The following is a 16,737-nucleotide window of genomic DNA, read 5'->3' as shown; positions in this document are numbered from 1 at the left end:
CAATTTATTTTAAAAAAAAAAAGGGTGAGTATGGCGTAGAAGTTTTATGTGACTCTAATGACTGTGCGTGTCTGAAGTACAGGACTGTAGTAATGAGCTGTATCGCTGGACTATAATGTTTTCATCTTACTATTTTTTCAGCCTTAATCTCCCATCACGTAGAATTTTAGTTTCCAGAATTCAGTTTCTCCACACTTCGCCATGTTAAGACAAAGATTTGTTTTTAAAAAAAAGCAACAGATTTTGGCTAAAACAAACATTCCTTTTTATTTTTATTCCCTAACATCTAAACCTAAAACGTTTTTATTCTCTAGCCACATATTTTGGTTTAATGTCAACATGACTTTTCCAAGGACAGAAATTGTGTATGTGTTAGTAAATAAATATATTTACTCTGACAACCCAATTCTGGTTGGGTCTAACAAGCCAAAAACTGTATTTATTTCTATTTGGTTCAGCTTTTGTTCAACAGTGGTTTACAGTTGGATTAAATCGATTCTGGCTGGTAGAACATAAGAGCTTATTAAATTATGTTTCCGTTGTAAGCGTATTTGTTTGAATGTTGTGTCACGGTGAACTTGTCTGCCACTGTCTGGTGTCACCAATGTGAATTTATTTGTAAATGATTTCTGCTGTGATAATCTTAACAATTTAAAGTCAACCACAGACTTGTGCCTTGAGACTAGTATCGGTCAGAGACGACCCTAAGTGACATTCCTGCATTTTCCTACGCATTTTTCAAATAGTTCTTCTACCCAGACCTCTACAATAAGCCTGGATGATAAGTCTGGATAGTAAGCCCGGATGATTATCTGACCAAGGTCACGTGCATCAAAAAGTGATTAAACCAACCCAAGTCTCTTATCTTATCTTAAAAAATTACAGACGTTACTTCAAAAAAGAAGATAATTACGTCCTACGCATTTCATGTGTTAATCTAGTCATGCATGTTAATCAATGACTTAAACTCTGCAAAGTCTTTGTTTTTTCTGGCTGATTCCGGCAACCCATTCCATCCTCTAATGGCACCAGGGAAGAAGGAGCACTTGTACGAGTTTGTTCTAGTGTATAGAATAAGAAATGTGCACTATCTTTGTGTCTTCTGTGTATTTCATTAGGTTTTGTTTTTCTATTTGTAAATTATGGTAAAGTATTATTTTTATTATAGCTGCTTTCCTTTTTATCCTTCTGTCCTGAAGTGTCTCTAAGTCTCAAAGTTAAATGATTTAATTAATGGTATTACTCTAGTCAATTTGAAATATTCGTTTGTTATAAATCTCACTGCTCTATTTTGTATTTGTTCTAGTTTCTTCATGTTTTCTTGAGTTGAGGAATTGCCATTTTTAATTACTGAGGAGCTGCTTTGGCTTGCCTGATCTTGCCAATAACATTAACCAAATATCTTATACAGAACACTCATGATTACCAATTAATAAAAGGCGGGGTTGTACCAAATGTTCCTTTATAAATCAAAATCTTTTCTAGATGCAGATTTCTGAATATTTGTTTTTCTTTTCCCCTGACCTGTTCACTCGCAGAGGAGAATATACAAATAAAATATAAAAAAGTAAACTTAGAAAACAAAAACGATATAAAAAATAAATATTAAAAAATGAACACACACACACATACATACACATACATACATACACACACATACATACACACACAGAGACGTAAAAACAGATTCAGAAAAAAGAAATAGAATGGTGTCTTTGTGCTGGATGAGAGCTCACTGAGCGAGCGTGAGATCAACTACAGCATAAAGCGCGTGAGTAACTTGATGTCATTGCATGTACTCAACTGTGCTGAGTGATCGCAACAATGGAAATGTACAACAGCGGGGAAGAACTCTGGTGGCATGTTGGGGTAGGGGCAGGAAGTGGGGGTGGGGCAGGCAGATGTATTCTACATATATCAAAGTCAGAGACGCGGGGTGGGGGGAGCTCGGCTAGCTTTAAATTCTATGGTAGCCAGTCAATGAGAACTCTCTGATAGTTGAAAGTGTCAAGTTAAGCTTTTGGTTATAGAGTGCTACGATCGTATGTCTCAATGAGCTCGCGTCTTGTGTGTAATGTAGAACCCTAGTTGTTAAACAATGTCTGTTAGAATCAACCAACTTGACTTTAATCTATTTTTTTTTTTGTCTTTTGGCTAATGTTGTGACGATTTCGTTGGATATACGAGTTTTTATAACGTTTCGTTTTTTTTTCAAATTTCAAGTTTTTTTTAACCCAATCTTTTACTATCTTTGGGAAACAAAGAGCTCGCTATCATAAGTCCATAGAGCAAGCATATCAAATATCAGCTTTGTGATGATCAACTATTTATCACGAATACTTATCCAAGTAAGTCAACTGAACAGAGCTGCGTCCCACATTTCTTATAAATTATAGACGTTCCATAAAAAAATATATTACTTGAATACGTGGCGGACATTTTTGACTAAATCTACTGGGCCAAACAGTACAAACTGGTGCCTCTACTTACTGGGTGTGCTGTGCCTCAATTTCTCTGAGATCATGCTGCTGTAGATGTGATGGCTTAGAGGCATGAGTGCCGGGTTCAAGGTCAGACCTGGAGTGTTTGTACCGGCTAAATGCCGGACATCTGGTCGGTCACCATCAAAAGACACTATAACATAGAAAATATGATTTAATTAAACAGATATTTTCTACTAAAACTGAATGGAAATTCATTAACATGTCTAACTGGGATTATTCTTTAATACATATTGAATAATGTTACATTGCTTTTAATTATATTTTTTTAAAGTTAAAACGTGATAAGAACCTGTATCTTATAAGATAAGATAAGTGCTAAATGTCTCATATTTCGTGGGAGCATTCGACATTTTAAAAAAAATAATTTCATACAGTCAGCAGTTTTTATTCCTAAAATTGTTTTATATATTTATGTGTATATATATGTGAGAGAGACAGAGAGAGAGAGAGAGGGAGAGAGATTGTGTATATATATATATATATATATATATATATATCATTTTATTTTAAAACACTAAGAACCAAGGCCTAAATTAATTTCATGGCTAAATAACTTTTTGGTGCAATAGTTGTTGTTTTTTTTGGTTCTGTAACTACAGTCTCAACGTACGGGGTGAGGACCGCCCCAACTTGCCGTTCATGAGACCTCCATTTAGCGGATGACTTGAGGGTACTAGTGTCGGCCCTGGAGACATGTCGTAGCCGTAGCTTGATCTCCGACCTTCCCGTCTGTTGCCGTCTATGGCCGCCTGCAGTTCTGAGGGGTTGCTTAGCTTCAGCTTGTCACACTCGTAAGGATAGAGATATTTCATGTACCTGTAAGATACGTAAAGATAGAGATATTTCATGTACCTGTAAGATACGTAAGGATAGAGATATTTCATGTACCTGTAAGATACGTAAGGATAGAGATATTTCATGTACCTGTAAGACACGTAAAGATAGAGATATTTCATGTACCTGTAAGATACGTAAAGATAGAGATATTTCATGTACCTGTAAGACACGTAAAGATAGAGATATTTCATGTACCTGTAAGACACGTAAAGATAGAGATATTTCATGTACCTGTAAGATACGTAAAGATAGAGATATTTCATGTACCTGTAAGACACGTAAAGATAGAGATATTTCATGTACCTGTAAGATACGTAAAGTTAGAGATATTTCATGTACCTGTAAGATACGTAAGGATAGAGATATTTCATGTACCTGTAAGACACGTAAAGATAGAGATATTTCATGTACCTGTAAGACACGTAAGGATAGAGATATTTCATGTACCTGTAAGACACGTAAAGATAGAGATATTTCATGTACCTGTAAGATACGTAAAGATAGAGATATTTCATGTACCTGTAAGATACGTAAAGATAGAGATATTTCATGTACCTGTAAGATACGTAAGGATAGAGATATTTCATGTACCTGTAAGATACGTAAAGATAGAGATATTTCATGTACCTGTAAGACACGTAAAGATAGAGATATTTCATGTACCTGTAAGATACGTAAAGATAGAGATATTTCATGTACCTGTAAGACACGTAAAGATAGAGATATTTCATGTACCTGTAAGATACGTAAAGATAGAGATATTTCATGTACCTGTAAGACACGTAAAGATAGAGATATTTCATGTACCTGTAAGATACGTAAAGATAGAGATATTTCATGTACCTGTAAGATACGTAAAGATAGAGATATTTCATGTACCTGTAAGATACGTAAAGATAGAGATATTTCATGTACCTGTAAGATACGTAAAGATAGAGATATTTCATGTACCTGTAAGATACGTAAGGATAGAGATATTTCATGTACCTGTAAGACACGTGACACCCAGGTTACTTTAACAATGACATGTCCACTATTAGTAGGAAGTGAACTACTACAGACTCTACACAGACTCTACACAGACTCTACACACGGCCCACAACCAACTACAATTGTACAATGTCAGCATTGCTGCATGTCATTGGACGAGTTGTATCAGTGTTGATGTGTCTTCTGTAACGGTTGGTCTGGCTAAAAGTTACTTTAAAAAAAATATTCACAATCTATGAGAATTGTTTTGTAATTATTTTATCTTATTTTATAAAATACAGACTAGGAAAGTGCCTTTATCTTTGTGTCTTTCTGAGTATTTTATTAGATTTTGTTTTTGTATTTGAAGATTATGGTTCTGTGTTTTATGGATAATTGCTACCGTTTAGCTGGATAGGATAATGCTCAAAAGTAAAATACATACAACATACATATACAACACACATATACAACACACATATACAACACACATATACAACACATATATACAACACACATATACAACATACATATACAACACACATATACAACACACATATACAACACATATACAACACACATATGCAACACACATATACAACACACATATACAACACATATACAACACATACAACATATATACAACACACATATACAACACATATACAACACACATATACAACACATATACAACACATATACAACACACATACAACACACATATATATTGACAAATAAACTTGCTTCCATCAACGTATTATCAACTTCATCTTTTTTTTAAGCTCATTATTTAAAAGAAATTTTACTTTTGCATTTGAAGACATTCCGATAATGTTCTATTTCTATACTGCAACATTCCGATAATGTTCTATTTCTATACTGCAATGAATAGGTGGAAAAGTCCATTCAAACCCAATGCTTGGAGAGAAATAGTACCAAGTGTGAAGTCAAAGTGGACGCTAAACAACTGCAACCCTCAAAACCGGACCTGGTATTTCCATTAGAGTCGTCTCTGCAGAAGTTAACTCCATGAGATTTATTGGCATCGCGACCGGACCGGCGCTACCTTGATGATGGCGCATCGCACAGATTCCAGCGAAACATTAAAGTTTATAATATATGCCCCTAGAATCCAGAGACAGGAGATATACATTTCACAGTCAAGTGACCAGTCAGTGACCGGATGTTTGAAGGTCAATTTACAAAAGGTCATGGGTGCACGTTCTTTGTTTTGGTCGATTTCAACAGTGGCATGTTAGAGCCAGATCTTGTATTGAAGTTGTATCCTAACATTCTAATCAACAAATTTGTCAAGATCGTTGGTTGATGAACAACAGCAAAAAGTTTAAATTTCCTCCTGGTGTTCATATATGCTAATACGGCTCTGTTAATACATCATGCTAGACACTGAAAGAAAAAAAAAAGCTTTATATTGTATATATTGGCTTACTAATTGTGATGCTGCTGAAGATGGACTGAATGGCAACTGAGGGGCAACTGAAGCACAACCGAAGAGCAACTGTAGAGCGACTGAATGGCAACTGAGGGGCAACTGAAGCACAACCGAAGGGCAACTGAAGAGTGACTGAATGGCTACTGAGGGACAACTGAAGCACAACCGAAGGGCAACTGAAGAGTGACTGAATGGCTACTGAGGGGCAACTGAAGCACAACCGAAGGGCAACTGAAGAGTGACTGAATGGCAACTGAGGGGCAACTGAAGCACAACCGAAGAGCAACTGTAGAGCGACTGAATGGCAACTGAGGGGCAACTGAAGAGTGACTGAATGGCAACTGAGGGGCAACTGAAGCACAACCGAAAGGCAACTGAAGAGTGACTGAATGGCAACTGAGGGGCAACTGAAGCACAACCGAAAGGCAACTGAAGAGTGACTGAATGGCAACTGAGGGGCAACTGAAGCACAACCGAAGGGCAACTGAAGAGTGACTGAATGGCAACTGAGGGGCAACTGAATCACAACCGAAGGGCAACTGAAGAGTGACTGAATGGCAACTGAACGGTAACATCATAAAAATGTGTGTTGTGTTCAACAATGAGACGAAATGTCAGTTGAGAAGAACGGCTCCAGTTCATTTTAAAGATGTGTGGCCGAGTGGCAGAAACCCTTGACTATCTATCAAGGGGGCACGAGTTCGAATCCCGACCTGGGCAGAGCTGTGTTTTCTGAGCGCCTAAAGTCAGCATGAATAACTTTTCCCAGACACCCCTCCCCAAAACACAAAAGAGCTGGGACCAAGCGCAGACTGTAGCCTGCAATAAGCATGTAAGATGAGCTGTAAGCAATACAAGATCAGAAAAAAAAAGGCTGACTTCACAATTGTATGAAGTAGTTACGGATTGATTACCTAGTGGTTTGTTGAATTACTATTTTATACAGAGAGATTCTGTGTTGCTCTTCTGCTTTTAATGCGTTACACGGCGCTGACCTTTTATTACATGTCATGTTTGTTGAATGACACATGGACACATGCATTTTTTTCGGACATAAATGTGACAGTGACATACACTTACAGACATGCACATGAGCACGTGACTGGGGCATCAAAGGGCATATCTAGACAATAAAACGTTTTCAGAGAAGAATTGAAAACAAAACAAGACAACGATCACGTGATAAGGCCAAAAACAAGACAACGATCACGTGATAAGAAAAAAAAACGAGAGAGACAAAGAAGGCACTCTTGAAAAAGCACGAGATCTTCTATCAGCCTTGTTAGATACAGTCTAGATAGAAGCATCACAGTCGACGGGATAAAAGGACTACAAAGGGAGGGGGGATCACGGGAAGAGGGCGTGATAAGAAAGGGGAAAAAGGAGGGGAGGGGGGGGGTGAGGAGCGCAAGACGAGATGTGAATTATAATCCACGTGCATAATTTGTCATAGCCACAAGATAAAAAAACAATGATAGTGAAAAGATTTCCTCCGCCAGATCAGTTTCGCCTTGAGAAGGTTCTAAGGTAGGAAGACACTAATACATTACTTGAAGAAACCGAACCTGTTCCAGCCCACGAGAGACCTCCCCTTACAGCTCAACCATTTCATGGGATAGGCCAGAAAGAATATATATATATATATATATAAGAAAAAAAACAACAACTCACACACACACACACACATGCTGAAACAAGAGTCTGTTAGAGGCGCTCACTGTGTGATACAAAAACAATAGAATGCTTCATTTTTGCTCCCCCTCCCTACCCCAGGCTTGCACACACCCCCCCCCTCCCTGCTTTCAATCTCTCCCCTTTCCTTATGAAATACGTAGAACGATCTACATTGTGCATGTTTGGCTTTGGTGTCACGTGACGTTGACTATAGACAAGAAAAACAATGCAGATAGAATTTATTGTGCAATTGACGGATGGTGAAATGGAATGTTCGTATGTTTTTTGTCCTGCAAATATAGCATCAGATAACAGTCAAATGTGATATCGATGTTGATATATATATATGTAGGTATGTATATTATACCAACTTTACCCCACCCTCTTCACCTGGTAATTCGATCCAGAAGAGGCAAAAAAAAAAAAACAACCTTTCATTGAAATCCAAACATTGAGAGAATGTGGAAGATAAAGAATACTGAAATAGTCATGACGTCATAGTCTATGTGTAGAGCCTATACATTTTTGGCCCCGTTCCTCCTTTTTTTTAAAATTAACATTGAATGTGGTATCTAGCAGCTTGCATGAAATTATATAATCTTGAAGAAGTGAAAGTATTAGTAATCTGCTTAAGGACTTTTTAAAAACTGTTATACATAAAATAGTAATCCTCCAGTATCAAGGTGGTACTGGTTAAACCAGTTACAAGATGTGGGAAGTGATTAAATACATTATTTAATTGAACATGGGTTTAAAATAAAATAAATAAAAACATGACAGAGTTATAAGACTTAAGAGGCAGATCAGTGTAGTAGCCAATTCATTTATTTCATTTTAATTTATTTATACATTCTTCGATAATACCACTTTATATTCCATTTTAAAGACGATACTCAATACAGCAGTGTATACTTATGCAATACAGCAGTGTATACTTATGCAATACAGCAGTGTATGAGTGTGATGCTATAGATATAGTATTTTATTTTTCATGAGAAATAAATAGGAATGTTGGCCCAGTGCTCAGTCCACTAACGTAGTATATAAACATACATTTATTCTTGTATTCTTACAGACAGATACCTATCCAGACAATTTTATTTCTATTTTCAGAACCTAAAATCCCAATAACACACATTAATTGAAACTTAAAGTTAATAAACAATAGTAGGCAATGGAAATCATACAACATCACGAACAACATGTGAATGATGCCAGAAACAGTACACTATATTCGTTCTCACGAACACTCGTAAAATTGCTCTTAAATTTGAAATAGTCAAGCCATGTCGAGTGTACTGTATTATTTATGACTTCTCAGTCCAAAACGAAAAACAAAAAAGAACATATACTAGCACTTGACTTATCCTCGTGTTCCACTGACAGAATAGGGAAGCTCCAAACTGGGAGGATCTGAGGGGGGAATAACTCTAAGAGACATTTCTGAAATCATTCTCGGAAAGTGTATATTTTTGTTGTATTATTTTTTCCCTCTCAGGATTATTTCTTTTCATTCAGACGCAGCACAGGTAAAGATGAAAATAGACGCCAGGGACGTCCGCCATCACAATGTCTGGCCAGAACACTGAGGCCTGATGGGAAAACCAAAAATCCTGTTCAAGTTATTTACCATCGCATTAACTCCCTTTCTTGCCTTGATTACTTCCCCTGCTTTCTTCCCCTCTTGCTTGTAAATATCCAATAAATTCTACCAGCACGTTGTACAACAGCCATCATCTCCTTCCTACAGTTGCTACATAAATTAAATGTCTGCTCTTTAATAAATTAAAAAGCCCTTGAAGTATGATCCGTTTCCTTTTCATTTGTCATAATAATAACATAGAATGTTGGTTTGGAATAAGAAATGTAATTAAACATTTTTACTATCCACAGATTAAAACCGAGCAGCTCTAGAAAATATAAACAAAAACAAAAAAAAATTACATTTTTCAAGCGAATTGGTTTCGCATTTTTCAGAGTAAGAAGAGTTTATTTGTCTTGTACGATTGAAAAAGGGAAAAAAAGGAAATGGGGAAACAAACCAAAAAGGTTGGGGTGTAGGTACTTCAATGTCTGACACAACACATCACTTGATAAAATTACTTTTGTGTTAGCATCTTCCTTGCACCTACATCTTGCTCATTGCGCTCTGGTCTAGCTTCTTTGATGGACATGCGGGGAAAGAGGCGGTGTGGAAAAAAGAGGAAACATCGGGAATCGAGCTCGGGCCTCTTGTTGAGCATTCCAATTGGCTTAGGCAACACATCCCAATAACCAGGTCTAGATCCAGGTCTAAGTCCAAGTCTTGGTCAAGGTCTAGATCCAGGTCTAAGTCCAAGTCTTGGTCCGGGTCTAGTTCCAGGTCTAGTCCAAGTCTTGGTCCGGGTCTAGATCCAGGTCTAAGTCCATGTCTTGGTCAAGGTCTAGATCCAGGTCTAAGTCCATGTCTTGGTCCGGGTCTAGATCCAGGTCTAAGTCCAAGTCTTGGTCCGGGTCTACATCCAGGTCTAAGTCCAAGTCTTGGTCCGGGTCTAGATCCAGGTCTAAGTCCAAGTCTTGGTCAAGGTCTAGATCCAGGTCTAAGTCCAAGTCTTGGTCCGGGTCTAAATCCAGGTCTAAGTCCAAGTCTTGGTCAAGGTCTAGATCCAGGTCTAAGTCCATGTCTTGGTCAAGGTCTATATCCAGGTCTAAGTCCAAGTCTTGGTCCAGGTCTAGATCCAGGTCTAAGTCCAAGTCTTGGTCAAGGTCTAGATCCAGGTCTAAGTCCATGTCTTGGTCAAGGTCTAGATCCAGGTCTAAGTCCATGTCTTGGTACAGGTCTAGATCCAGGTCTAAGTCCATGTCTTGGTCAAGGTCTAGATCCAGGTCTAAGTCCATGTCTTGGTCAAGGTCTAGATCCAGGTCTAAGTCCATGTCTTGGTCCGGGTCTAGATCCAGGTCTAAGTCCATGTCTTGGTCAAGGTCTAGATCCAGGTCTAAGTCCATGTCTTGGTCAAGGTCTAGATCCAGGTCTAAGTCCATGTCTTGGTCATGGTCTAGATCCAGGTCTAAGTCCATGTCTTGGTCAAGGTCTAGATCCAGGTCTAAGTCCATGTCTTGGTCAAGGTCTAGATCCAGGTCTAAGTCCATGTCTTGGTCAAGGTCTAGATCCAGGTCTAAGTCCATGTCTTGGTCAAGGTCTAGATCCAGGTCTAAGTCCATGTCTTGGTCAAGGTCTAGATCCAGGTCTAAGTCCAAGTCTTGGTCTGGGTCTAAATCCAGGTCTAAGTCCAAGTCTTGGTCAAGGTCTAGATCCAGGTCTAAGTCCATGTCTTGGTCAAGGTCTATATCCAGGTCTAAGTCCAAGTCTTGGTCCAGGTCTAGATCCAGGTCTAAGTCCAAGTCTTGGTCAAGGTCTAGATCCAGGTCTAAGTCCATGTCTTGGTCAAGGTCTAGATCCAGGTCTAAGTCCATGTCTTGGTACAGGTCTAGATCCAGGTCTAAGTCCATGTCTTGGTCAAGGTCTAGATCCAGGTCTAAGTCCATGTCTTGGTCAAGGTCTAGATCCAGGTCTAAGTCCATGTCTTGGTCCGGGTCTAGATCCAGGTCTAAGTCCATGTCTTGGTCAAGGTCTAGATCCAGGTCTAAGTCCATGTCTTGGTCAAGGTCTAGATCCAGGTCTAAGTCCATGTCTTGGTCAAGGTCTAGATCCAGGTCTAAGTCCACGTTTAGGACTAGACTAGTTAGTCTCAGGTACATTAAGATAATGGTTTCAATCAGGACGAAAAGTTCACGCTCGAATGACTTCTCTAATGTATTCTTCAATAATTAACGAGCGGCTAACGAGGGGAAGGGGGGGGGCGGTAACCTTAGATCAAAACATCATACACATTTCGTAGCCTTTTAAATTGTAGCGATTCCTTGACATATGATCATTCACTCTCATCTCCAGTTGTTTTTTTTTTCCCTTCGCCTTTCAAAGACAATGTTTTCTCTTCAACTGGATGTTTGAACCCTTCCTTAGTTTCATTCTCTCCGCCTCTGTACCTCTAGCCTCTTCCCGCGTCTCACAATAGAAACAAGATTTCTACCAACAAATGTTGAGATAACTTGGATTGGATATATAACATGGATTAGATATATAACATGGATTGGATATATAACATGGATTGGATATATAACATGGATTGGATATATAACATGGATTGGATATATAACATGGATTGGATATTCTGTCGGCATACTCCTATTCATTGGCTTTGTTATAAAACTTTTGTCTTGTCTTCTATCAACCTAAACTCCACATCTATCACCCCCCCCCCAAATGAACGCCCCTAAATACCCCTCACCTCTTCAAGACCCCATCAATAATGTTCGTCAGAAACAAAAAGTGTTCAGGGTGCAGCCACGAATCAAATAACTTGTACCGCAAGTTATTCAAATGGTGCATTGTCTTCGCGGCAGCGGGCCGTTAATTGTATTGTGGTGTAGTGGCCTTTTAAATGATAGACAATTGTTGGACGTAGTCTGGGAGGACGGAAATGGGGGGGGGGGGGTGTGGGGGGGGGGCTAGGTCACTTGGTGATAAAAGAAGACAAACACTTTGAGGAGGTAAAGAAGAAACGTTGAATGTGTAACACGTGCTCAGCTTATGGCTTGTTAATTTCATTGACTCTAGAGAATGTAATAGACATGTCTAGATGACTTAGAGCTCTGGAAAAACACTGACGTACTGTTGGTCTATTTTCTTCTTCACTTGTGTTAATAATATATGGAGACTGGACTCTCTCTCTCTCTCTCGCTCTCTCTCTCTCTCTCTCTCTCACTAGAAATATATATATATATATAGTGAGAGAGAGAGAGAGAAAGAGATAGATAGATAGATAGATAGATAGATAGATAGATAGATAGATAGATAGATAGATAGATAGAGAGAGAGATAGAGAGATAGAGAGATAGAGATAGAGATAGAGAGATACATATACACAAATACATAATATATCATTTTAAGAATAACATGTGTAATACAGTACTATGAAGACTGACTTTGTTATATCTTTGAATCATCAAATGGTAATAGTAGCACCACAGATAATTGGAAAACTAAATCACAGTTTAGATCATCTAAAATTACATTAAACGGACACTTGTTAAATCTCCTAGACTGTTCGTTATGTTACGCTCCGCCCTGTGGCAGAGACCAAGTCGGTGTTCTAATATCGCCTATGAAATCCTATCCACCGCAAGATAGCATGGAGATAAAGCTAATATCTGAGTGGAGATAAGAACCAGATAGCATAGATGTACTCTCTTCTTTCCTTGGCTTCACACGCCTAGGGGAGGTAACGCTTGCTTAAACACGCCAGGAGCTTACACTGTCTACTAACAAAGACTAAAGTTGTTTTTTTTTTTGTTTTTTTTTTAATTCTTGTTTTTAAGTTGTCTCACTTCAGTGGGTTTTCAGCAATAATAAACAAATAAAAAAAAAGAGGAAAGTTCAATAACTTGTTGGTGGTCCAGTTGGATAAGTTTCTACAATTCTGCATTCAAGATATCTGTATTTAATAGACTTCTAAGACTTGTAAACATCAAATACTGCATGATTGCTCAGAACATTGGTTACGATGGTACATGGCTCAAAAACCTGCACGTCGCTTTTCCCTGCGGTCCTGCTAAAGTTTTGGACGAAATATCTTCATTTCAGAAAGTATTTCTGAAACTTGTCCTGCCCAATAATCAATTAGCTTAAAGAACTATGGTTCTGTTAAAAAAACTAGAAATATATGAAAATATCGAAACTCCATTAGTTATATAAACAGGCATACGCTCACATCTTGCTAAATTGCAGAATTGTTTCATTGAATGGACCTGTTTCTTTCACTTCTATGATGAGCTTTCTCTTGCCAGCTAAACATATCCCAGTCTGTAACCAGTTCAACTCAGAGGTTCTGTTACCAGCTAAACATACCCCAGTCTGTAACCAGTTCAACTCAGAGGTTCTCTTACCAGCTAAACATACCCCAGTCTGTCCCCAATTCAGCTTTTCTCAAACGTTAGTCACTGGACTGTGAAGCAGTACAAACTTAACCGGAGTAGAGACATTTTGTTTTATGCCCGCAGTCTCACAGGCAGAGAAAAAAGGTGTGAAGACAATCAATGATTGTTTAAAAAAATCAAAGAAATGATTGTACTTTTATACATTGAAAAAAAAAAGTTCTGATATAAAGGAAAATGACTAGAACTTAAATATTTTAAGAAATATTTAACATTTAATTAATCAGCATTTTAACGGAAAAAAAAACTGATTTAAAAAATACGTATGTCTAAAAATATGATTTGCCTAAGGCCAATAAAGAAACACAAGCTCGCGTGAAGGGCCAAAGTGATCTCATAATTACAGATGTTTATGCCTAGAATAAGCTAATAACGCTCTACGCGAATCATTTGTGAAAATATTGAAACAGTTGTTTAGGCACCATAAAATAGATTATTGGGTGGTTACTTCTATACAGTGCCACAACACTGCAAAGTGCATTGATTTTATATCATATAATTTATTATTGCTAAATAAATACATGGACAGTGGTATACAAATCTCATATGGTCAAAGATTGTAGATTTAGATGAAAGTTTTCGATAATTAAAGAAATTAAAATTTTTCTCAAATGAAATGTAAAGTAATACTATGAAATTAATTTTACTTACATCAAAACACAAAATTATTATTATTAGAGTTTCCTAATTTAATCATTGATTATCTACAAAGTGTTACACGGTCTGCGGGCCACCACCAGCCATCACTCTGTGATTCAAGTTGTCTGATGTGACAGATGAAGTCTCCGAAGAGATAGAAAGCCTCCTCCCTCTCCAGCTCACGCGCCGTTGGATTAGCACTCACTAATTGTATAATGTCCGCTTAATATGTCCTCCGATATGCCCCAATAAGAGACGGGACTGTCCCGCCAGGGGTCAGCATTCAATACTCGGACAGATAGCGGGGTCGAATAGTTTCCGTTCCAACACCCTCTCGGAGCGCGATCCCCGTGGCCAGGATCCACATGATGGTGTGAGAATTTTCTTTTCGAATCAAACCGAATCCCATCGGAATTTCTCCTTCACTGGAAATCGAATTTCAATTCTAAATTATGCAACGCAGATTTCTTTCCCTCCCTACCAGCTCAGGATTTTCTAAATTAGAACTTCAAAGAGGGGGAGGGGGAGGGATCGTTGAGATGGTTGCCGAAGATCATAAAGACAGACGAAATTCTTGTTTCAAATCTGCTCAGTAAAAAGTTGAAGTCGTAGAGGAAAAATGTACTCCATCTTTTATCTCTATTTTACCATTAGACAAAAGAACTTGCCAAGGTTTTCCAGATTAAAAAAAAAATTGTGTACATTAATTACCTACATTTTATGATTTTAATGTTATATTTATGTATTTTTAAAACAAACTATTTTGTCATCTTTTCTAATCTTAGAAAATAAAAACCCGATATATTGAAAAGTTAACCTTTGCATTGACAAGGTTTGTTAAAAAATTGCTCTTGACAAATTGTAGTTACAACAAACTGTCAACATGTCAATGTCATCAAAAGTGACATCTTCTTTGGATTTCCTCCAGACAGGAACTTTTTTAAAATTAGTTCTTAACCCCTAAAATAATATCGAGGTCTCTGATAGTTCAAAGCTTTTTGGAATTATAAATTGGTATTTAAACATTCCTTGGTGTAACTTTAGATCGCAAACTAAAAATGTGTGAGCACATCCAGGATGTTGCAAGAAAGGCTTCAGGGAAACTTTGTCTTGTGCGTAAGCTGGCATCCACGAAGTGGGGAGCCCGAGCAGACATGCTCCGATCACCGTATTTAGGACCGATCACAGATAGACTACAGCCTACCTGTGCAAATTTATGGCTCTAGGACTGCTCTTGAACAACTTGATAAAATACAGTCCCAAGCACTAAGATTTGTCTGTGAAACCTTTAGGACAAGTCCAGTAAATGCGGCTGAAATAATGGCTAATATAGGTCCACTAAACCTTAGGAGGGAAAGGTCAGTACTGACCTGCTATGAGCGGTATAAAAGGCTGGATGAATACCTCCCAGCTAGAAAACTAGTGGATGGTTGGAGATGCAGAAGACGTATCCAGATGCAGTCTTTTATGCATCATGCCACTAGACTATCTGATGAAGCTGGCCTCTCCACCAACCGACAAAACATTCAACGCTTTCATCCCCTTCCCCCTTGGTGTCGCACAACGGCCCCAGACATACGCTTGAAATTAGTAGACCCTAATGCCACTAAGCAAAGCCGTTCATCTAACGACCTTCAAATCCTAGCTCTGGAGACCATTAATACCTTCAAGCCCAGTGCTATTTTTGCATACACTGATGGGTCGGCATCAATAGATTCTGGAAGAGCAGGCTATGCGCTCCCAGACTTGGGCTTTTTGGGACTTGTCCCAGCACTCAAACCACTTTTCCATTTCTGTTTTTTGTATTATAGCCAGGGCTTGATGAAAGCTTACAGCCTGATCAGTGGGTGGAATTTGACAAGTCCCAAAAAGCCCGTGGAGTCTGGGAGCGCATCGACTTTCTTGGCTCTTACACAGTCAAAATCTTTGGACCATGTGGTAGTGTTTGCAGTTTTGATGCGAAGACCATGGCAGTCTGTGAAGCCTTAAAAGTCATTGACTCTCAACTCGGCGAGGGACATTTGAGGGCAACACAGATTGTTGTGGTCACTGACTCAAAATCTGTACTACAGGCTTTGCAAAGCCCCGGACCATGGCCCCCAATATCAACACTGTCATCATGGCTTCACATAACATTAAACAACGCTATGGCACCCCTGTAATAATGCCCATTCTATTAAAAAATCTGCAAAATGGTATTGCCTTTTTTCTAAATTTTGAAAACTAAAGAACATTACTTTTCTAAGACACAAAACATCGATTTTCCTAGTTTCAGGGTGACTTCCTTTACAGCTTGAAAAAGTGTTACGTACATAATATATATATATATATAGGTCTGTGAACTGATCATTATCGGATAAGAATTTGTTTCCGTTCTCCTGTCTAGATATAATATATCTATAGGTCTATGATTGCGCTTTATTTCAAATAGGGTTTTTTTTTGTTTTTTTTTTTATTAATTTCTAAAATGCAAGTGACAAATGCGTCTTTATAAAGATGAATAGTGAAAGTTGAACAATCTGTATAAAAATTTAAAAATTCTGTTTAAACAAATACTCTAGCCAACTTGAATACTAAGCCACACGAATCGGTTGAACTGTAATCGCAAATGTTTTGTCAGAAAATATA

The 16,737-nt window shown here is 38.1% G+C and overlaps 2 protein-coding genes across 8 annotated transcripts in view; both read right to left on the bottom strand.

Moving 5' to 3' along the window:
* The window catches only part of LOC106074110 (28S ribosomal protein S11, mitochondrial-like), a 320,632-nt gene that overhangs the window by 134,365 nt on the left and 169,530 nt on the right, over nt 1-16,737 (bottom strand). The window lies entirely within an intron of this gene.
* LOC106074155 (AT-rich interactive domain-containing protein 3A-like) overlaps nt 1-16,737 on the bottom strand; it is a 107,152-nt gene that overhangs the window by 13,107 nt on the left and 77,308 nt on the right. For 6 of the 7 annotated variants that reach the window (XM_056028154.1, XM_056028159.1, XM_056028172.1 and 3 more), the window contains exons 5-6: nt 3,115-3,320; nt 2,491-2,634 (exon numbers count right to left, since the gene is read on the bottom strand). In XM_056028154.1, coding sequence (XP_055884129.1) covers nt 2,491-2,634; nt 3,115-3,320 — 350 coding nt within the window. The remainder of the gene's footprint in view (nt 1-2,490; nt 2,635-3,114; nt 3,321-16,737) is intronic. The other variant, XM_056028187.1, reaches the window with a different exon arrangement.

This window comes from Biomphalaria glabrata, chromosome 1 (assembly GCF_947242115.1).
Source record: "Biomphalaria glabrata chromosome 1, xgBioGlab47.1, whole genome shotgun sequence".
NCBI classification, from domain to species: Eukaryota; Metazoa; Mollusca; class Gastropoda; family Planorbidae; genus Biomphalaria; species Biomphalaria glabrata.
Note: the sequence above shows the minus strand (reverse complement) of the source record. Positions and strands in the feature narration are given on the sequence as shown.